The 24,853-nt window shown below is 40.0% G+C and overlaps 1 protein-coding gene across 6 annotated transcripts in view; it reads left to right on the top strand.

Moving 5' to 3' along the window:
- LOC106084536 (inhibitory POU protein) overlaps nt 1-21,021 on the top strand; it is a 108,243-nt gene extending 87,222 nt beyond the window's left edge. For 3 of the 6 annotated variants that reach the window (XM_013248283.2, XM_013248280.2, XM_013248277.2), the window contains 6 exons: nt 9,039-9,216; nt 9,282-9,422; nt 9,761-9,992; nt 14,642-14,805; nt 14,863-15,220; nt 19,701-21,021. In XM_013248283.2, coding sequence (XP_013103737.1) covers nt 9,039-9,216; nt 9,282-9,422; nt 9,761-9,992; nt 14,642-14,805; nt 14,863-14,924 — 777 coding nt within the window. In that variant the 3' untranslated portion in view covers nt 14,925-15,220; nt 19,701-21,021. Of the gene's footprint in view, nt 1-9,038; nt 9,217-9,281; nt 9,423-9,760; nt 9,993-14,641; nt 14,806-14,862; nt 15,221-19,542; nt 19,581-19,700 lie in introns of those variants that run through there. The other 3 variants (XM_013248281.2, XM_013248279.2, XM_013248278.2) reach the window with 2 other exon arrangements.
- The last annotated feature ends 3,832 nt before the right edge of the window (nt 21,022-24,853 follow it).

Raw genomic sequence — 24,853 nt, 5'->3', positions numbered from 1 at the left:
TACGACCTGTACCTTGATTACAAAAATACATGGACTTATGTACCTTGATTACCGCTGCTTAATTATGAAGGGGATGTAGGGGCTAAAGAAGCAAAATCGGGAGATCGGTTTATATGGGAGCTGTATCAAACTACAAATCGATTCAGACCATATTCGGGCACGTTTGTTGGAGGTCGTGGGAGAAGTCGTTGTACAAAATTTCTGCCAAATCAGGTGAAAATTGCGCCCTCTAGAAGCTAAAGAAGTCAAGATCCCAGATCGGTTTCTATGGCAGCTATATCAGGTTATGGACCGATTTGCGCCATACTTAGCACAGTTATTGAAAGTGATACCAAAACATGACGTGCAAAATTGCGCCCTCTAGAGCCTCAAGAAGTCAAAACCCAAGACCGGTTTATATGGCAGCTATATCAAAACATGGACCGATGCCAGTCATGTGCACATTAGTATAGCAATAAAAATAATGCGAGCTAGCTCAGCCACATTTCGAAATGTATACCAATGGATGGACCAGATAGCTTCTTTACAGTAATATTCCACAATTTAAATTAACTCTTCCAACAAAACTTCTAAATAGGTTAGGTTAGGTTGGGTTAAACAGAGGGTGCCGATATTAATCCGCCCATGCCACTATGGCTATACACCTAAGCCAGTAATCGGCTTGTTGTGCGCTCTAAAAACTACAATATAAAGTAACCTCTAAAAAGAAAATTTTAAGTTAGGAATTGCTACTTACAAAATCCTTAATTGTTTTCCATATCACTCCCCTAAGTTGGTTCATGTCTGATATTGTGTCTCCACCTAAGTACCGGTATCTGTTGGACGCGAAAGCCGGGCAATGACAAAGGAAATGCTCCATCGTCTCATCATCTTCCCCGCATGCCCTACACATGCTACACATGTTGCATGCACATTCGTCACCCACTCCCTTAACTCGGGCTGCTTCGGGTTGACCAAGTTTATTGACGGCAGTTCTTCGAAATAAAATTCAAAAAAAAAATGCCTAAAGTAACCAAAACAATAAGCGGACTTGTGTACTCAAGACAGCAGTAAGCAATATTTGCTAATACATCAGCCCTATGTTTGCTCTTACGGCAGTAATGTCTGCTTTCCCATTTTCAGCAGACAAAATCTTCTGTTTTAGCAAACATTTTTGCTGTTTTGAATAACAAATTTAATTGGGTGCATAGAGCTGAAGTGTTATCGAAATCATATGCCTCTTGGCATAGCCCAAAAGTTGGTCACCTCGGCATTTCGAAAAATGGTTCGGGCTGCCAAATCTTAATTTTTGGTCCGATAGTGCTTTTTTGCTGGATAGTGCTTAACAATTACTACAACTACAACTTTTAACCGAATTATCGGATGCTGACGCATACTGCAGCATAGTCTTTATAAATTTTATCACCAATCCAAATCATGAATTAAAATGAAAATCCAACCACAAATGTCAAAATTTCAAAAATTTTTTTTTTTTCATCAAAATATTGGGTTGCCCAAAAAGTAATTGCGGATTTTAGCTTGCTTTAGAAAAAAAGTGTAGAAAAGGTATATTTGATTAAAGTTCATTCTAAGTTTTATTAAAAATGCATTTAGAAACCCAATAGAAATTAAAAGTCGAATATCCCTAAAACCAATGGAGTTATTGTATGACTTAAATGAACTTTTTTGTGGAGTGGAGAGTGTGGAGTTGTATGACTCAAGTCATTTTCTTGTGGGAATTTTCGAGCATTTTGGAAATCGGACCACAAATAACAATTTGGCAGCACGAACAATTTCTCTAAATACCGAGGTGACCAACTTTAGAGCACTGCCAAGAAGTGCCAGGACCGCCTAGGGTCTTGAAATTTTGCACATGATTTCAACAACACCTCTGCTCTAACCATTTCAAAGGTTTATCTCCATTCGTTCTCAAATGCCACAATGTTCACTAGTTATTTGTTCGATTTTATTCTACTGTGCATTGTCCTCTCTTAATTCAAACGATACGTCTTTCAATTTGATTTTTCATAGAAATTTCCAATTTAAAAGGTTCATATATCAACATGTGAACCACAGTCTTGTAGTCTCTGTTAACTGGCCCATAGAAATTATTAAAAATTCTTCAGAAAATTTAAATTAACTTCACATTTACATAACTACGAATGTTATTAAAGAGCTGCAAAACGAAGGAGTGGCAACAGAGACTCCATTTTATTATTGATAAACGCCCATCAGACTTTGTAAGGACTTAACAATTTAACGATATCGTCGCCCCTCTTTTATTTCAATCCCCTTTGCACAACATAACAATCATATTGTTAAGTTTCTAAATCGTTAGGGGTACAAGTGATTGTAAATTTGACTAGGGGAAGGGTGGGTGAGTTAAACTTCAATGATGTGGCACTACAACGATATGCCTATATAAATGTTATGGTGTTGTCGATTTTGGGAGCCTCTCACACACACACACACACATACATACATACACATTCATGTTCTAAACATTTGTATACCAAGTATTTTAATTTATATGTACATATCCTTGCATACATACATGCAGGTTCCAAATGGTGACTGACAAGCATACACACATACACATATACACATGTATTCATGTATATGCATATAAACATACAAGAATACAATATGCCTATTGACCCCCCTCCCCCAGAATCCCTCTTCCCTTTTAGCATTTGAATACTTTGTTTGCTGCTATGGTCCATCCATGTTCATGCAAAACACATTTCCTTGTTTTTCAATGTGCAAGGATTTGTACGCACCACAATGCTAAAGTCTGTCCATTCGTTCATTTATGTACTCTCTTGGCATATGTTTGCATGCACGAATGTGTGTGTGTGTGTGTGTGTCTGTGTGAGTGTGCCTTTCTTATCAATATTGTTGGTGTTCGGTGTGGAACATTGTGGAATTCTTAATGGACCTCCCAATGAAAATGCATTTATTGTTGTATGGCATTGTTGTTTTTGTTTTTGTTTTCATTGCTGGCAGAGAGTATCTGAATGGTGAAAAAGCAACGAAATAAAAACAAAAACACATCAACAACAAAGATTTGATTCAATTCTAAGCGAGCATACCCATCAAATGGCATTTTGCAGCCACTCCAGCCAACCACAGAACAGATTCAAATGATTTGCCTTTGTTGGTGCGTGTGTGTGTGCATGTATTTGTGTGAATATGGAGATGTGATGTTGATGGCCATGGTAGTGGTGGCTGTGTTGGTTCGTTGGAAGCGGGGGTAACAGCAATTGTAGTGGTAGTTCGGGCGGCATTTATGCTCTGCTGAAATATTCCAAGGGGTTGCAAATTTTGCGACGGCGTACTGGCTCCCAGTAGACATCACATGGATACATACTCATACAGCCAACCGTCCATCCATTCAGGCCTCGCTCACTCAAATGAATACTCATGCCTCGTGCATAAATAAAGGCTCATTTCGAATAGATAGAGCCAAGGGTGAAACCAATAAAAGCCTTTCTAATTTTGGGATTGGTTTATAATTGAAGAGCGTTCCACTTTAACGACATTATGTATTATTGTCTTATTGTTATTATTGCGTCCCTGCTCTCTCACAGGCCTCCATGGCCCCAACTCACTCGCAGCTGTGCTCACTCTCTCCTGATGATTCCGCCTAAAGAAGGTCTGTCTTCCTATCCCCTTCTAGTGTAGTATCATGTTGTCAATTTATTTCCTCTTTAATATAAGAGAGCAGCATTTTGTGGTATATGTTTGGCCATGCCTCTGTCTGTCCATCAGTCCGTCCGTCCGTCCCTCTGTCCGTCTGGCAGCATTGTATTTAACTATGTAAATACGATTTTAAAGTAAAATTACTAATTAATTTAAGTATAGCCCCATGTACAACACCTACACACACACACACACACACACACACACACACCCCAATGCAGTTGGTTGTATGTGTACAAAAGTATTTACAAAGTTTTGAGAAAAAGAGGAGGCATTACAGCTTATTATCGAAAGTAATTATAACCCTTAAGCAAAATGATTTAAGTTGAACCCACTCCAATAGCTCAGGTCTAAGATTTTTGCCGAGGAAAGGCCATAGAATTTATTGCGACATTGCAAATATTTTGAGCTAATAATTACATTTCGTTTCTAATTATTTTAATTATCATTAAAAAAACATGCTGGGTGAGGTGGGTCTTACCTACCGTTAATCGACCCTAAACTTTAAACTAAAGTTAAAAAATCAGGGCGGGGGTAGGAAATAAATCGACTCCTCTTAAAATTTTTAGCAAAACTTTATAATTTTTATCCTAGTTATATCTTTTTTCTTCCTAAACTCCTACAGAGATTGGTAGCAGTATTTGCGTTAACGCAAAAACACGGTGGTTTATCGGAATTACAATATAAGCTGTATTTAGGTTGGCTAAAGTGGTGGGTGGTCTGCACCAAGTCGTTTTATTCCCTGGTGATAGGAACAGGAGGAGGAAGTTGCCTTCTAGTTTCTACCATTTTAGCATTCAGATAGCTTTAACAAGTAAAAGCGTGCTAAGTTCAGCCAGGCCGAATCTTGGGAACCCACCACCATGGATTTTCAGCCAAAAGGCAAATGCAAATTTTGCCCATGAACTTTCCACTAAGGAACAGGGTCAAACTTCTCGCATATCAGTGAGTGCAGTCCGATTCTAGTTTTTTAAGCTCAATGATAAGGGGCCTCCTTTTTATAGTCGAGTCCGAACGGCGTGCCACAGTGCGACACCTCTTTGGAGAGAAGTTTTACATGGCATAGTACCTTACAAACGTTGGCAGCATTAGTAGGCGAAAACCCAGAGCGATATCTGGTTAAAGACCGATTTGAACCGAACTTAACACAGTTAGTAAGAGTCATAGCAAAACACTGTGTGCAAAATTTCAGCCAAATCGGATGAAAATTGAAGCTTCCAGGGGCTCAAGAAGTCAAATCGGGGGATCGGTTTATATGGGAGCTATATCAGGTTCTTGACCGATTTGAACCGTACTTAGCACAGCTGTTGGAAGTTATATCAAAGCCCAATGTGCAAAAGTTCAGCCAAATCGGGCAAAAATTACGGCTTCCATGGGCTCAAGAAGTCAAATCGGGAGATAGGTTTATATGGGAGCTATATGAGGTTATGATCGGTTTATATGGGAGCTATGTCAGGTTCTTGATTGATTTGAACCGTACTTAGTACAGTTATTGAAAGTCATAACGAAACACTATGTGCAAAATTTCATCCAAATCGAACAAAAATTGCAGCTTCCAGGGGCTCAAGAAGTCAAATCGGAAGATTGGTTTATGTGGGAGCTATATCCACATCTGAACCGATATGATCCATTTGCAATCCCCAACGACCTACATAAATATTAAGCACTACTACTAAATTGCCCATTAACATTCCATTAAGGAACAGGGGATACCTCTCTTATATCAATGAGTGCAGTCCGATTAAAGTTTCAGCCCAGAAATAGGAGGCCTCCTTTTTTTTGGTCGAATCCAAACGGCGTGCCCCAAAGCGACACCACTAGCTAGAAAAGTTTTAACATGGCAGGATACCTTGGCAGCATCTGTAAGGGGATAGGTTAGGGTAGGTTGAAAAGAGGGTGCAAATATTAATCCGCCCCATGCCACTATGGTCATACACCTATGCCAGTAATCGGCTTGTTTTATGCTCTAAAAACTATAAAGTAACCTCTAACAAGTAAAAGCGTGCTAAGTTCGGCCGGGCCGAATCTTATATACCCTCCACCATAGATCGCATTTGTCGAGTTCTTTTCCCGGCATCTCTTCTTAGGCAAAAAAGGATATAAGAAAAGAGTTGCTCTGCTATTAAAACGATATCAAGATATGGTCCGGTTCGGACCACAATTAAATTATATGTTGGAGACCTGTGTAAAATTTCAGCCAATTCGTATAAGAATTGCGCCCATTGGGGCTCACGAAGTAAAATAAAGAGAACGATTTATATGGGATCTGTATCGGGCTATAGATCGATTCAGACCATAATAAACACGTTTGTTGATGGTCATGAGAGGATCCGTCAGGCATATCGGATAATAATTGCGACCTCTAGGGGTCAAGAAGTCAAGATCCCAGATCGGTTTATATGGCAGCTATATCAGGTTATGAACCGATTTGAACCTTATTTGACACAGTTGAAAGTAAAAATAAAATACGTCATGCTAAATTTCAGCCAAATCGGATACGAATTGCGCACTCTAGAAGCTCAAGAAGTTAAGACCCAAGATCGGTTTATATGGCAGCTATATCAGGTTATGGACCGATTTGAACTATACTTGGCACAGATGTTGGATATCATAACAAAACACGTCGTGCAAAAAATTCATTCCAATCGGATAAGAATTGCGCACTTTGGAGGCTCAAGAAGTCAAGACCCAAGATCGGTTTATATAACAGCTATATCAGGTTATAGATCGATTTGAACTATACTTGGCACAGTTGTTGGATATCATAGCAAAACACGTCGTGCAAAATTTCATTCAAATCGGATAAGAATTGCGCACTCTAGAGGCTCAAGAAGTCAAGACCCAAGATCGGTTTATATGGCAGCTATATCAGGTTATGGACCGATTTAAACCATACTTGGCACAGTTATTGGATATAATAACAAAACACGTCGTGCAAAATTTTATTCTGATCGGATAAGAATTGCGCCTTCTAGAGGCTCAAGAAGTCAAGACCCAAGATCGGTTTATATGGCAGCTATATCAGGTTATGGACCGATTTGAACTATACTTGGCACAGTTGTTGGATTTCATAACAAAACACGTCGTGCAAAATTTCATTCCAATCGGATAAGAATTGCGCACTCTAGAGGCTCAAGAATTCAAGACGCAAGATCGGTTTATATGGCAGCTATATCGAAACATGGACCGATATGGCCCATTTACAATACCAACCGACCTACACTAATAAGAAGTATTTGTGGAAAATTTCAAGCGGCTAGCTTTACTCCTTCGGAAGTTAGCGTGCTTTCGACAGACAGACGGACGGACGGACGGACGGACAGACGGACGGACATGGCTAGATCGACATAAAATGTCGCGACGATCAAGAATATATATACTTTATGGGGTCTCAGGCGAATATTTCGAGTAGTTACAAACAGAATGACGAAATTAGTATACCCCCCATCTTATGGTGGAGGGTATAAAAAAGAAAATTTTAAGTTAGGAATTCGGTGCTACTAACAAAATCCTTAATTGTTTTCAATACCATTCCCCTAAGTTGGTTCATGTCTGGTATTGTGTCTCCACCTAAGTACCGGTATTTTCTTTGTCACGCGAATGCCGGGTGACAAAGAAAATGCTCCAACGTCGAATCATTTTCCCCGCATGCCCTACACATGCTATCACTTGAGCTGGTAGTCCTATGTGTCCCGTTTTGATACCAATAGCTATACTGACCTCCTTCTTGCTTCCTTTTATTAATAACCTCGTCTTCTCACGATCTGGATCCCCCCATACGATTTTTGCCGTCCACAAGGTTGCATGCGCATTCGTCGCCCACTCCCTTAACTCCGACTGCGTCGACCCGAAAGGCTTCGGGTTAACCAAGTTTATTGACCGCAGTCCTCTGGCCTTCACCGCCAAATCGTCTGCCCTTTCATTTCCCCTTACTCCGTTATGGCCCGGAACCCAAACGATGCGGATTTTGCCATCCTCAGAGAAAGCGTTAATCTCCTTCTTACACTGCAAGACTGTTCGTGACCTTACCGTCCTGGTTGTTACTGTCGTTAAAGATGTTCACACTCAAAGTCCTCGCGTTAGCACCACACTACTTCACGCATTCCGTGATCGCCCGGATCTCCGTCTGCAGGACCGTATTATGGTCAGGCAGTCTAAAACAGATCTCAGTCCCTGGGTTCTCCCAGGCCCACTTTGTCCTCTAGCTTTGATCCATCCGTGTAACATGATCTTCCAGATGGCAATACTAGTGTTCCGTCAATTCAATACTTGACTCTTGATTCACAACCCCCACAAAGAGGGGACTGTGAGCATTCCAAATCTATGTGGCCTAATCTAGACTTGAAGAGGTCTACCCCTTTGTTGTCATTGGCTAGCACAGTCGTTTCAGTCATTATGTCCATCATGACAGGTCACTGTTTAATCGGAAAACATGCTGACAGACTGAAGGTTGCCAGCAACGACTTTTGCAGAAGCTGTTAGGACATCGAAGAAGAAGAGACTATAGAACACCTCGTGTGTGTGTGTCCCGCACTAGCAGGGAGAGAAGAGAACCTGTCTGATTTAGCGGATGTAAACATTCGCTAGTTATTGGGCTTTTTAAAGCGATCTGGATGGTTCGACGGTAGGAACTAGAAGGCATCTTCCTTCTTCTGTTCCTGTGATATCACAATGGGCGAAAACGTCTAAGTGAGTCTGATGCCAGATTGCCACTTAAACCAAACCTAACCTATGACAGTTCAATGTCTGCAAAGTGACTGGAACGTATTTGACGGAACGTTTGGGACTGGAACTAATTTGATTGAAACATATGTAGAAGGTCGTACGTTTTAATCACACCAGAGACTCTTGTCTGTTGGACGAAATTGGACGAAAATTGTCTAGGTGTGTCTGATTTCAGACTGACACTACCCTTGCAGCTTTTGTGAAAGTTAGAAAAATGTTTCATACACTCAACGTAATTCAGACCTTAGCATGTCCGCTTGAGATGCTAAGCGCCTGGGTTCAAATCCCCGCTAAATGGTGTCACTCTTCGGCATGCCGTTCGGACTGGGCAATAAAAAATGGAGGCCTTTTTAAACTTGTAGCAGACAGCACTCATTGGTATGAGAGAAGTATGTATAACCACTGTTCCTTAAAGGAATTTTCATGGGCACATAATTTTTACACTATTTCAAGCGTTGGCATACATTCAGCATTGCGATTGGGCTAAATTGCAATTTTTAAGAACATTTTGTAAATATCTCTTGTTAAAATAAAATAGAAATTCATATAAAACAACGATTAAAAAAAAGAAAACAGCAAAATAATTCATACATTTAAAAACAAATCCTAACGAATATTTTTCTTTCTTTCAGATGCATCACTCAATGGACCAGTTAGATATGCTGGATCCAACGGGTTCGATGACAACGCTAGCCCCCATTTCAGAAACGCCTTTAACACCTACGCACCAGCATTTACATGGATCCTACCACAGTATGAACCACATGATGACGCATCATCATCCGAGTGGTTTAGGTGGACACTCAACGGGTATGTTCTAAGACCTTCTCATCATATCTAAACCCTCAATTTGTTAACTTCTATACGATATATAGGTCATCATGGTCATTCTGCGGTACATCATCCTGTGATAACAGCGGCAGTTGCTGCGGCGGGTCTACATCCGGACACCGATACAGATCCTAGAGAACTCGAGGCGTTTGCGGAGAGATTTAAACAAAGAAGAATAAAATTAGGTAAAGAATTTAAAAAAAAAACTCTTCAGTTTTGGTAATCGCAACACTAAGCATGTAATGGACTTGCACGCCTATTCCGTAGTACCCTTTTGTAAAAATAAGGTAATAGTTGGGACTAATTGATTACCCTATGTGGTCCCACATACAAACATCTGTACACAATAAACGTGTATAGATGTTTCCGAATACCAAATTAATGTTTTGGAATTTCGCTAATGTCTGCAACACTTTTTTCTAAAAATCTTTCAAGTCTATTAATCTATTATTGCGATTATCTGACCTACACTTTAACCAATCTTTCATTGACTTTATAACTAACATCTCACCTCCAAATCTAGGAGTCACACAAGCCGATGTCGGAAAAGCACTAGCGAATTTAAAGTTACCTGGAGTTGGGGCGCTCTCTCAAAGTACAATATGTCGATTTGAAAGTCTCACACTGTCTCACAATAACATGATTGCCCTGAAGCCCATTCTGCAGGCGTGGCTGGAGGAAGCGGAGGCTCAGGCGAAAAACAAACGACGAGATCCTGATGCCCCCAGTGTACTGCCTGCCGGCGAAAAGAAAAGGTAGACAGCGTTCTAGTTAATGCCCCCACAAAATGTAACATCCACAATCAGAACGCTAAAACGCCACTACTCCAGTGCGTACAATAATTGGAGACTCTTTCACAAATTCGCAAATGAAAAAAAAAATCACATTTACATCGTATTCCAATAATGTGTCTAGCAAAGTATTGGAATTATGGTTTATGGTGTTCAATTGGAATTTCTTCAAGTGGATGAAGCACTGGAGTATGGTCAACAACACTGCACAAACTTAAACATACATACGAGACATAATTGATAACCCTTAGGCAGCATAAAAGTAAAGGCTTTTCGGGAAATTTTGTGATATGATGATCAGCTTCTTCTGCAGGAAAGGCGACTTACTCATATCTACCAGAAGTTACAAACCAAATCAACAGAGTTTTAAAAATCAGAAAGGAAATGGGTTGAAAGTGTAAGGAGCTCGCCAGAATCCTACAGCTTAGGGTAGGTTGATATGGCAACCGACTTAAGGCGATGCTCACTTGGTTCCAGGTTTTCGATAAAGTTGTGCGTGGAACGTATGTGACGGGAACGTATGTGACGGGAACGTATGTGACGGGAACGTATGTGACGGGAACGTATGTGACGGGAACGTATGTGACGGGAACGTATGTGACGGGAACGTATGTGACGGGAACGTATGTGACGGGAACGTATGTGACGGGAACGTATGTGACGGGAACGTATGTGACGGGAACGTATGTGACGGGAACGTATGTGACGGGAACGTATGTGACGGGAACGTATGTGACGGGAACGTATGTGACGGGAACGTATGTGACGGGAACGTATGTGACGGGAACGTATGTGACGGGAACGTATGTGACGGGAACGTATGTGACGGGAACGTATGTGACGGGAACGTATGTGACGGGAACGTATGTGACGGGAACGTATGTGACGGGAACGTATGTGACGGGAACGTATGTGACGGGAACGTATGTGACGGGAACATATGTGACGGGAACATATGTGACGGGAACATATGTGACGGGAACATATGTGACTGGAACATATGTGACTGGAACGTATGTGACGGGAACGTATGTGACGGGAACGTATGTGACGGGAACGTATGTGACGGGAACGTATGTGACGGGAACGTATGTGACGGGAACGTATGTGACGGGAACGTATGTGACGGGAACGTATGTGACGGGAACGTATGTGACGGGAACGTATGTGACGGGAACGTATGTGACGGGAACGTATGTGACGGGAACGTATGTGACGGGAACGTATGTGACGGGAACGTATGTGACGGGAACGTATGTGACGGGAACGTATGTGACGGGAACGTATGTGACGGGAACGTATGTGACGGGAACGTATGTGACGGGAACGTATGTGACGGGAACGTATGTGACGGGAACGTATGTGACGGGAACGTATGTGACGGGAACGTATGTGACGGGAACGTATGTGACGGGAACGTATGTGACGGGAACGTATGTGACGGGAACGTATGTGACGGGAACGTATGTGACGGGAACGTATGTGACGGGAACGTATGTGACGGGAACGTATGTGACGGGAACGTATGTGACGGGAACGTATGTGACGGGAACGTATGTGACGGGAACGTATGTGACGGGAACGTATGTGACGGGAACGTATGTGACGGGAACGTATGTGACGGGAACGTATGTGACGGGAACGTATGTGACGGGAACGTATGTGACGGGAACGTATGTGACGGGAACGTATGTGACGGGAACGTATGTGACTGGAACGTATGTGACGGGAACGTATGTGACGGGAACGTATGTGACGGGAACGTATGTGACGGGAACGTATGTGACGGGAACGTATGTGACGGGAACGTATATGACGGGAACGTATGTGACGGGAACGTATGTGACGGGAACGTATGTGACGGGAACGTATGTGACGGGAACGTATGTGACGGGAACGTATGTGACGGCAACGTATGTGATGGAACGTATGTGAAGGAACGTATATGACTGGAACGCATGTGAATAGAACTTTTGTGAATGGTACAAAATTATACACAAATTGAAACTTTTAGGGGTCGTAGAACACTAAAAGGGCGATCGGTTATCCTTTATTATCGTTTTGAATTCATGTTTACATTTCACACTTTGTTTCGCGGAACTAAGCTAGTTTGCAAGAAACTCAGGTTATGACCGATTTTAACCGTACTCAAAAAAGTTGTTTGAAGTCATTAACAAGTAAAAGCGTGATATGATCGGCCGGGCCGAATTTTGGGAACCCGCCACCATGGATTCTGCTTAAAATTTATACAAAATTAATGTGGTTGAAGGGCATAATTTTATTCTACATACCAAACTTCTGTCAAACCCGCAAAAATTAATGTTTCTAAGAACCGAACAAGGATGATCGAGAGACCGGTTTAGATGGGAGCCATATCAAGTTATAGACTGATTTGGACCGTATTTGCCATAGTTGTTAGAAATCGTAGCAGAACACCGCATGCAAAATCAGACAAATTTACGACTTCCAGGGGCTCAAGAAGTCAAATCGAGAGATCGGTTTATATGGGAGCTATATCCAGATCTGAACCGATATGGCCCATATGCAATCCAAAGGACCTTCATCGATATTAAGTATCTGGGCAAAATTTCAAGCGGCTAGCTTTACGCGTTAGACCGATATCGTAATTTCGACAGACTGATGGACGGACAAGGCTAGATCGAGTCAGGATGTCGAGACGATCAAGAATATATACACTTTTTGTGGTCCTATATCAATATTTCGAGGTGTTACAAACGCAATGACTAGATTAGTATACTCCCATCCTTTGGTGGTGGGTATAAAAACATTCTGTGCGAAATTTCAACTAAATCGGATAACAATTGCGGCTTTCAGGGTCTAAAGTTGTCAAATCAGGAGATCTATTTATATGGGAGCTATATCAGGTTATTGATCGATTTGGACCGTATTTGGTGTAGTTGTTGAAAGTCATAACAAAACACTCCGTGCGAAATTTTAGCCAATTGGGATAACAATTAGGGCTTAAAATGTAAGATCGAAAGATCAATTTGCAAGGGAGCTACATCAGGTTATTGACCGATGTGGACAGTACATGCACAGTTGTTGCAACAATCAATCCCATGGCAGCCGGTTGTACGTACCGGATTGACCCGATGGAGTTCTTCATCGGCAAGGGCTGCCACCTCAGTGTATAATACACTGCTACAACAACAACAACAAACACTCCATGCGAAATTTTAGCAAAATAGGATAACATTTGCGATTTCCAGGGGCTCAAGTAGTCAAATCGGGAGATAGATTTATATGGGAGCTATATCAGGTTATTGACCGATTTGGACCGTAATTGGTGTAGTTATTGAAAGTCATAACAAAACACCACGTGCGAAATTTCAGCCAAATTGGAATCTCTCGCGCTCTCTCTCTCTCTTTCCGTTGCCACACAAGGATTTCTCTATACCTCTTTTTTGTCAAACAAGGAAGCTTGTTCTCTCCTTTTTGCCAGGCAAGGAAACTCTCTCTGTATTAATCCAACGCCTGATTGGCAGCCACTGTAGAGTGAAGGTTAGCACCTCTAAAGACAACTAACGTCAAAACAATACTTCAGCAGATGTATCATCCAACAAATTGCAGACATGGCTTACAAATCCGATACTTTCTCAGATCCTTTCATTTAAGTTCTATGTTGTCCTTGAAGATTTGGTGTCCCTCAGACACTTAGCCCCTAAAATTACTATCAGATTCGTATTATACTTCCAAAAACCTTTCATATGAGTCGCCTATTATCCCACACCCACCACAATAGGATGGGGGTGTTCTTATCCAGACATTTTATTTGTAAAAAAAATATTGACCTGAGACCCATATTTAGCCATGTCCGTTTGTCGAAATCACGATAGCGTGCAAGCGAATAAAGAAATCAACGTCAAATTTTGCACAGAGTGCCAAATTTTGATATCTTATTCTGTCCCCAAATACTTTTGCTCTGCGTCCCATATCATTCCTATCAATCTACGTATCCGCTCTGTGGAGTTATTTTAGGGGGTGATTCTTTTGAGGCTTAAAAGTGTTAAAATAAGTGTTTTTCTCCAAAATATCTTTCATTTGTGTCCTCTATTATCCCAATCGGTCTAAATGTCTTTTTGGAGGGTTTTTTGGGGAGATTTTTAGGGTCGCGGCCTTAGTGCCAAGTCTAACATAAGGGCGTATTAAAAATGCCTTTATTGAGTCCAATATTGGCCCAATCAATCTACTTTTTAGTTTGAATGAAGTTTTAATTTTGAGGGAGAGGGTCCGCCCCTTTAGATATCAAAATAATTTATAGGCCATTAAGTTAAAATCTAAAGGCAGTATACTTCTACTACTAAACTAACCTAGATTTTGTAATGTAGAAAAGGATATCGCCATAAGATAGGATAAATACTAAAAGTTATTTCGCTTTTTCTCTTAGAAATAGCCCATGTATATCGTTTATAACATTTCTCATTTGACCATCAACTTGACCATAATAACAGTGCTTACACTCCCACTCATAGTCTCAGAAACTGTCAGATATTCCACATGAATTCCAAATGGAAAAAAAAGAAAAAAAAAACCTCTAGACATATTGGAATGCTTGTTTTTCTAAAGTAATCTATATCGAGTCTTTTTTCAAGAAAAAGGACTTCCATTGCGGCACCTGAAAAGCGATCTTTGGAAGCGTATTTTGCCGTTCAACCGAGACCATCTGGTGAGAAGATAGCTGCCATTGCCGAGAAGCTGGACCTGAAGAAGAATGTGGTGCGAGTATGGTTCTGTAATCAGAGACAAAAACAAAAACGTATGAAATTTGCTGCACAACAACAATGACAATCAACTAATACAACAACACAATTAGGTATAGTTAGCAGCGTTACACCCTCGATGACTGGACACGGATCAACGGGGTTTGGTTACTGATAGCCGATGTTTCCCGGAGACCACTACATGTAGATTGCCTCCCCCACCACGGATCACACCGAACACCAAAGCCCCAGCCCCAAGATGTGGACGTGGACGTGAACAGACCCCAACACCCCATGATGACCATGAAGATGACCAAATGCGAGCGAGCACCAATCCAAATTCAAATCGATCATCGACCCCTTCATGGCTGCACACTCTACATGATGCCAACAATCAAATGCGATTATATATGGAACGATCAATGCAAACAATGGACCAACATATCAAATGCAATAACATTACAACTAATGGTAAGTTTGCCACTAAACTTTAATAGGTTGCCAAATATATTCCATACAGATATTACGCGAAATATTGTACTTTTTCTTTAGTTTATTTACTTTTGGTAGTCTATTATAATTAAATTTTTTCTTATTTTTCATTCAATTACTAGACCTACTTACATCCTCGCTTTAATTTTTTATTTGTTTCTCATTTCAATTCAATTCCCTTTAAATATTTCATTTACCTTTATTGTACTGGGTGGCGTATGATTCCGTAACTGTCACAGTATCGATAATCATACGCCACATTGGCATTCTCAATTCAAATGAGATTTTTTATACCCACCACCGAAGGATGGGGGTATATTCATTTTGTCATTCCGTTTGCAACACATCGAAATATCCATTTCCGACCCTATAAAGTATATATATTCTTGATCAGCGTAAAAATCTAAGACGATCTAGCCATGTCCGTCCGTCTGTCCGTCTGTCTGTTGAAATCACGCTACAGTCTTTAAAAATAGAGATATTGAGCTGAAATTTTGCACAGATTCTTTTTTTGTCCATAAGCAAGTTAAGTTCGAAGATGGACTATATCTTGATATAGCCCCCATATAGACCGATCCCCCTATTTGGGGTATTAGGCCCATAAAAGCCACATTTATTATCCTATTTTGCTGAAATTTGGGCCAGTGGGTTGTGTAAGGCCATTCGACATACTTCTTCAATTTGGCCTAGATCGGTCCAGATTTGGATATAGCTGCCATATAGGCCGATCCGCCGATTAAGGGTCTTAGGCCCATAAAAGCCACATTTATTATCCGATTTTGCTGAAATTTGGGCCAGTGAGTTGTGTTAGGCCTCTCGACATACTTCTGAAATTTAGCCCAGATAGGTCCAAATTTGGATATAGCTGCCATATAGACCGATCTCACGACTTAAGGCTTTGGACCTATAAAAGGCACATTTATTGCCCGATGTCGTCGAAATTTGGGACAATGAGTTAAGTTAGGCCCTTCGACATCCTTCTTCAATTTGCCCAGATCGGTCCAGATTTTGATATAGCTGCCATATAGACCGAACTCACGATTTAAGGCTTTGGGCCTATAAAAGGCGCATTTATTGCCCGATGTCGTCGAAATTTGGGACAATGAGTTAAGTTAAGCCTATCTACATACTTCTGGAATATGGCACAGATCGGTCCAGATTTGGATATAGCTGCCATATAAACCGATCTCTCGATTTAAGGTTTTGAGCCCATAAAAAGCGCATTTATTTTCCGATTTGGCCAAAATTTGGGACAGTGAGTTGTGTTAGGCCCTTCGACATCCTTTTTCAATTTCGCCCAGATCGGTCCATGTAGACCGATCTTTCGATTTAAGGTTTTGAGCCCATTAAAGGCGCATTTATTGGCCGATGTCGTCGAAATTTGGGACACTGAGTTAAGTTAAGCCTCTCGCATACTTCTGGAATATGGCACAGATCGGTCCAGATTTGGATATAGCCGCCATATAGACCGATCTCTCGATTTAAGGCTTTTAACCCATTAAAGGCGCATTTATTGTCCGATTTCGCCAAAATTTGGGATAGTGAGTTGTATTGGGCTCTTCGAAATTTCTCTTAAATTTGGCCCAGATCTGTCCAGATTTGGATATAGCTGTTATATAGACCGATGTCTCGATTTAATGTTTTTGGGCCCATAAAAGAGGCATTTATTGTCCGATGTTGCCGAAATTTGGGACATTGAGTTAAGTTAAGCCCCTCCACATATTTCTGCAATTTGGTCTAGATCGATCAAAATTTGCATATAGCTGCCATATAGACCGATCTCTCGATTTAAGGTTTTGAGCCCATAAAAGAGCATTTATTTGCCGATTTGGCCAAAATTTGGGACAGTGAGTTGTATTAGGCCCTTCGACATCCTTCTTCAATTTGGCCCAGATCGGACCAGATTTGGATATAGCTGCCATATAAACCGATCTCTCGATTTAAGGCTTTGGACCCATTAAAGGCGCATTTACTGTCCGATTTCGCCAAAATTTGGGACAGTGAGTTGTGTTAGGCCATATAGACCGATGTTTTTGGGCCCATAAAAGGGGCATTTATTGTCCGATTTGGGACAGTGAGTTAACTTAAGCTCCTCCACATATTTCTGCAATTTGGTCTAGATCGATCAAAATTTGCATATAGCTGCCATATAGACCGATGTCTCGATTAAAATCCTTGGCCCCACAAAAGGCACATTTATAATCCGATTTCACTGAAATTTGACACAGTGACTTATGTTAGGCTTTTCGACATCCATATCGTTTATGGTTCAGATCAGTTTGTTTTTGGATATAGCTACTAAAAGGATCAATATTTTGTTATACACAATTGAACAATGCAAATTTTGCCCATGAACATTCCACTAAGGAACAGGGGCAAACTTTTCACATATCAATGAGTGCAGTCCGATTCAAGTTTTAAGCTCAATGATAAGGGGCCTCCTTTTTATAGCCGAGTCCGAACGGCGTGCCGCCTCTTTCGGAGAAGTTTTACATGACATAGTACCTCACAAATGTTGCCAGCATTAGGAGAGGAAAACCACCGTTGAAAATTTTTTCCGATGGTCTCGCCAGGATTCGAACCCACGCGTTCAGCGTCATAGGCGGACATGCTAACCTCTGCTTTACGGTGGCCTCCAATGAACAATGACTTGTACTTATAAGTATTTAGTCCAAATCGGAGCATATTTCGATATAGCCGCTTTGAGGCATAAGGTATGCATTTTTCACCGGATTATGACGAAAGGTGGTTTACGTATATAGCCGAGGTGGTGAATATCCATAGTTCGGCCCGGCCGAACTTAACGCCTTTTTAATTGTTATTGATTTAAATTATCGACTTTTTTGGTTTTTGCATTTTTATAACCATGCTAATCTAGTCATTCCGTTTGTAACACCTCGAAATATTGATCTAGGACCCCATAAAGTATATATATTTTTGATCTTCCCGAAATTCTGATTCGAACTAGCCATGTCCGTCCGTCTGTCGGGCACAGAAACTTTATATTGATGTAGGTCGCTGGGAATTGCAAATGGGCCATATCGGTTCAGATTTGGATATAGCTCCGATATAAACCGATCTCCCGATTTGACTTCTTGTGCCCCTGGAAGCCAACATTGATTCATATCGGTTCAGATTTGAATATATTTAGCTCTCATATAAACCGATCTATCGATTTAACTTCTTGAGCCCCTGGAAGCCAAAATTGTTGTCTGATTTGGCTGAAATTTTGCATATAGTGTTCTGCTATAATTCTCAGTAACTGTGTCAAGTATGGTCCAAATCGATCAAGAACATGATAAAGCTCCAAATCTCCCGATTTGACTTCTTAAGCCCCTGGAAGCCAAAATTGTTGTCCGATTTGGCTGAAATTTTGCACATAGTGTTCTGCTATGCCTCTCAACAATTGTATCAAGTACTGTTCAAATCGGTCAAGAACCTGATATAGCCCCCATATAAATCGATCTCCCGATTTGACTTCTTGAGCCCCTGGAAGCCAAATTTTTTGTCCGATTTAGCTGAATTTTTGCACATAGAGCTCCCATATAAACCGATCTCCCGATTTGACTTCTTAAGCCCCTGGAAGCCAAAATTGTTGTCCTATTTGGCTGAAATTTTGCACATTGTGTTCTGCTATAATTCTCAACAATTGTATCAAGTACTGTTCAAATCGGTCAAGAACCTGATATAGCTCCCATATAAATCGATCTCTCGATTTGACTTCTTGAGCCCCTGGAAGGCAAATTTTTGTCCGATTTAGCTGAATTTTTGCACATAGAGCTCCCATATAAACCGATCTCCCGATTTGACTTCTTGAACCCCTGGAAGTTGCAATTTTTCTCCGATTTGGCTAAAACTTTGCATGTAGTGTTCTGTTATAAGTTCTAACAATTGTGTCAAGTACTGTTCAAATCGGTCAAGAACCTGATATAGCTCCCGTATAAACCGATCTCCCGATTTGACTTCTTGAGCCCTTACAAACCAATTTGGCTGAAATTTTGCATATAATGTTCTGTTATGACTTTCTACAACTGTGCCCAGTACGGTCCAAATCGGTCTATAACCAGACATAGCTCCGATTAGCATGATTCAGCCCGGCCGAACTTTTAGGCACGCTTTTACTTGTTTTGTATAAATTTTTAGCAGAATCCATGGTGGTGGGTTCTCAAGATTCGGCCCGGGCGAACTTAGCACGCTTTTACTTGTTTAATTTTATTTCCTATGTTTATTTTTGTTTATTTTTCATTTCTTGTTTTAATTTTATTTTCACTTTCCTGTTTTTTTTTTTCTTTTCTTTACAGAAACCCATTTTTGCTGATTTATTTGATGATAACTGTTTTAACTGATTGACAATTTATTTATTATCTAAATTAATTTTAAATTTTTATAAACATTTTGTTGAATGCTTTTTAATCATTGTCTCATATTAAATATCCTGTTTTTTTCTCTTTTTTTTCAGATACATTTTTAAAACCGGGAACTACGACATTGATGTGTATAGTCAAATTTATTATGTATGCCTTTCGGAGACCTTCAAGGACATCTGGAATACCTTTTAAGTTTTTTTATTTTTGTTTTTATTTTAGTAATTGCAATGTCGTAGTCTCTATGCTTCCTTTAGAGTACTACACACAAAAACACTCACACACACACACACTCACACACATATACAAGCCACTTATCTGAAATGAAAATCCATACTTCAAACATGCAGACTAATAAAAACAAAAAAGGAAAACAAAATACATAAAGTCACCTATCTGCACTGAAGGCTGCCGCCTTCCCCCACCCCCACAAAAAGGATAAGATTTTCCTTGGAACTGGTGAACGATGGAACTTCAAAAACGAAAGCAGCACTCAAGCACTCGGAAATGCAACGAATTTAACCTGTTGCCAAACTATAAGTATAACAATTAATTATTAATATAATTATAACAAAAAAAAAACAGACAAAGAGGACTATAGAGGAAGGCGTTAACAGTGATAAGAAGAAGAAGAAGACGAAGAAAAATATGCTGACGTTGACGCAAATGCTGTTATTGATGAAATGATCCTGTCGTGGACGGTCAGGATGATTTTCAATAAAGATTTTTACAAAATACTCCTAAGACTATAGAGATGTACAGATTTAACTAGATTTACAACCAAACGAAAAACAAAATGGCGAAAACTAAACTACTATTTGAATATGTATGTAAATATTCCTATACATAAAGACAACGTACTACATACATACATGCATAACTATGTATAGAAGCATATACATACATATAAAACTATGTATGTGCTATATTCTTTATACATAACAAAAAAAAAAGAAAAAAACAAAAACAAATAAATAACAGCAACAGAAGAAAAAGAAACAAAGCCATTAGAAAGAGAAAAAAAACAAAACCAAGAAAATACCAACAGAGAAAATTATATTATAAATAATTAATATTTAAATAATAAAACGAAAAGTGAAATAAAAAACAAAAAAAAAACATTTCATAGATTTACTTTTAAGTAGTTTTGTATCTACATAAGTAGCAATAAATTTTAATACCCCCATGCAGTTTTACTTTTATTCCAATAACGAGTATCCTTTTCCATCTCTTTTTAATTATTATATCTGTAAATATGTAATTTGCAAAATGAAACTAAAAACAACAACAACAACAACAAAAGAAACCAAATTAAAAACGAATAAAACATTATCTTGTTAATTTCAATTCATTACTAACTGTAGATGTACTATTACCGAATGTAGCGGATAATAAAGTCAGTCTAGTTGAAAATAATGCGACTTCATTTTGTGCAGACCAAAAAAAACTACCAAAATCCACTAGTCCCACTAGGGGTTGGGAATTTCAGCTGACTTTTATTTGTTAACCGTTTTACCACTGGCACTCTTCTCTTTTCGAAAATGTTTGGGATTAAAAGGGAGCACCAGCACAAGGATTTTTCAAAGTTATTTTGAAAAATATTCATATATGACGTTGATTGCTTTATCTACATTTCAGCTCCACCAAGAAAAAAAGTACAAAATGAGCTGTAGGAACTGAAGAAGTCAAATCGTGTTAACAGTTGAAATGGGGCCCATGTCTAATTTGAGGATATATCTGGGTTGTATTCTATGTGGATTTTGGAGGTAATACACGAACTTTACTTACCGTGTTGCAGCCAAATTAAATGGGAGAATCGGTTTATATCTGAGTTTTATCATTCAAATCGATTAAAGATTAAGGCTTCCAGATAATCATGAAGCTAAATTGGTGACTCTGCTTAAATAAACGATACATGTTGTTACTTACCTATCTGGATTGTATTTTCTGTAAGGGTTGAAGGCAATTGGAATTTTTATCAAATCGAATAAAAAGTAAAGCCTGTAGAAGTTCAAGTAGTCAAATCCGGAGATTGGCTTCAATGGGAACTATTGCTATTTATGTACCTTACTGGACTGTATTTGCTGTGTTGAAGATGTTGAATAGCAAATAATGGTTCTGAATGCCATTACCTTGGCAACTTTAAAGTGGCCAATCTCGCTCCCTTCTGCATCTCAACTAATTTGCCTGTGGGTTTAGCTGGGATAATTATATTTAACATAGGTTCCACAAGAACTACACAAAAACTTAGGTATTAACGAACGAGGTTCGGGCGCCTTTTGGTAGGCTACTCAAGTTACTAATCTTAATTTGTGGTTCAATTTTTACACACATGCACATTTTGCCCATGAACATTCCACTAAGGAACAGGGGCAAACTTATCACATATCAATGAGTGCTCAAAAATAAGGGGCCGAGTCCGAACGGCGTGCCGCAGTGTGCGACACCTCTTTGGAGAGAAGTTTTACATGGCATAGTACCCCACAAATGTTGCCAGCATTAGGAGGGATAACCACCGCTAAAATTATAGTTTTTTTTTTCTGATGGTCTCGCCAGGATTTGAACCCAAGCGTTCAGCGTCATAGGCGGACATGCTAACCTCTGCGCTACGGTGGCCTCAAATCGACTCTTTCATTCAAATCGAATAAACATTAAGGCTTCCAGAGAATCATGAAACTAAATTGGAGGGTCTGCTTAAATGGACGTGTTTTCTGTGAGGGTTGAAGGTAATTGGTGTACTTAGGTTAGGTAAGGTTAGGTTGAAAAGAGGATGTAGATTTAATCCGCCCAATGCCAATATGGACATACACCTAAGGCAGTAATCGGCTTGTTGTGAGCTTTAAAAACTATAAAGTAACCTCTAAAAGGAAAATTTTAAGTTTGGACTTCCGTGCTACTTACAAAATCCTTAATTGTTTTCAATACTACTCCCCTAAGTTGGTTGACGTCTGGTATTTTGTCCCCACCTAAGTACCGGTGTCTTTTAGCCGTGAAAGCCGATCAATGACATAGGAAATGCTCCAACGTCTCATCATCTTCCCCACATGTTAACACTTGCCGCACCGATGTTGCATACGAGAGCTCGTAGTCCTATGTGTCCCGTTATGATACCGAAAGCTATACTGACTTCCTTTCAGCAATAGCCTCGTCTTCTCACGACCAGGATCTTCCCACGGGATTTTCGCCGTCCTATCGACCGTTTCTCTGTTCCACAGGGGGGATATAAATACCCCAAAATTATGGGTCCTAATCTAGAATTGAAGCAGTCTAGCGCTTTACTGTCACTCACGTCAAACGCTTTACTGTCACTCACGTGACGTCTTACTCATTGTGTCCTTCATGACAAATCACTGTCTGACAGGTCATATGCTGACAGACTGAAGGTTATTAGTGACGACTTTTGCTGAAGCTATGAGGACGTCGAGAAAGAATAGACTATAGAATATCTGCTGTGTGTGTGTCCCGCAATGACAGTCAGAAGGAGTTCCACTTTCGACTCTCATTTCTTCGAGAACTTGTTTAATTAAGCGGATGTGAATATTCGCAAGTTGTTGGACTTTTTAAACTGATTTGGATGGTTCAACGGTAGGAACTAGAAGGCATCTTCCTTCTTCTGTTCCTGTGGTATCACAATGGACGAAAACGTCTAAGTGAGTCTGATGGCAGACTCCCACTTAAAACTAACCCAACCTAAGCCATCTCTGAGTTTGAAATCCTTCCATTTGCAAAAAAGATCTCCGATCATTGAGCTCGTCTCGAAAGAGAAACAAACAGAAATTGTAAAATTTAATGATATTCGCCCTAAAAGGCAACAAACTTGAACATTAAAAGGTTCGGCGGAGCCCGGCCGGGATACGAACCTGGGCACATGGAGCAACAGCGGGAGCCGTTGCCGTTGTCTAGCGTTCGAAGCCATCAGTACAACTTCAAACAGATGTACAAAATCATGTGCATACCATGGGAATGGTGTAAATTGTGCAGACAAAAAAATTGTCATTACACAAAAACATGCATTGGGGAAAGTACATCTTATGGACAGGGTTGTCGAGCGTGATTAAGGTGGTATTTGTTTTATAGAGGCTTTTTCGCAATAAATTCAGGACAATTTCAACATACCAACGTGCGGCCTTTGAAGCCTTCACACCTAATATGGCCGATGAGCAATTCTAATCACAATTACGAAACGCGCCTCATAGTGGTTGCTGTGTGTTGCGAACTCTTGCTTTCCTTTTCTATTTGCAAAGCAAAATCTCCGATCATTGAGCTCGTCTCGAAAGAGAAACAAACAGAAATTGTAGACTTTAATGATATTCGCCCTAACAGGCAAAAACCTTGAAAATAATAAAGGATTTTGTAGAAGGACACTAACTGATTTACGTTCTTCAGTTCAAATGGGAAATTGCCTTTTGTTTTGTATGAGTGTGCTGTGATCTTTTAAATATCCTGCTGGAGAAATAGACATAATATGCAAATGCAAATTTGCCCATGAACATGCCACTAAGGAACTGGGGCAAACTTCTCACATACAACTGAGTGCGTGCTGTCCGTTTCAAATTTTAAGCTCAATAATAGGCGGCTTCCTTTTTATAGCCTAGTCCGAACGGCGTGCCGCAAAGCGACACCTCTTTAGGGAGAAGTTTTAACATGGCATATCACCTCGTAAATGTCGCCAGCATTAGGAGGGGATAACCGCAGCAGGAAATTTTTTCTGATGTTCTCGCCAGGATTCGAACCCAGGCGTTCAGCGTCATAGGCGGAAATGCTAAAATCTGCGTTACGGTGGCCTCTGCGTAACGGTGGCCTCCTAGAGACATAGACATAACATACCATACACAAAACATGTTGCCCGCCATGTGAATATGAAACTGATATAGGTTGCTTGTCATCGTTATCAAAATATATTGGGTTGCCCAAAAAGTAATTGCGGATTTTTCATATAGTCGGCGTTGACAAATTTTTTCACAGCTTGTGACTATGTAATTGCATTCTTTCTTCTGTCAGTTATCAGCTGTTACTTTTAGCTTGCTTTAGAAAAAAAGTGTAAAAAAAGTATATTTGATTAAAGTTCATTCTAAGTTTTATTAAAAATGCATTTAAATTCTTTTAAAAAATCCGCAATTACTTTTTGGGCAACCCATAGCAATAACGTTATGTGTCACTTAAAATGTCACATGCATATTAATCTGTCGGTTCACGCAGATGCTCTTACGAAATCTTCTCCAATAATATAACTTTCCGCATATAAACA

This window comes from Stomoxys calcitrans, chromosome 4, assembly GCF_963082655.1.
Source record: "Stomoxys calcitrans chromosome 4, idStoCalc2.1, whole genome shotgun sequence".
Taxonomy (NCBI): domain Eukaryota; kingdom Metazoa; phylum Arthropoda; class Insecta; order Diptera; family Muscidae; genus Stomoxys; species Stomoxys calcitrans.
Note: the sequence above shows the minus strand (reverse complement) of the source record. Positions and strands in the feature narration are given on the sequence as shown.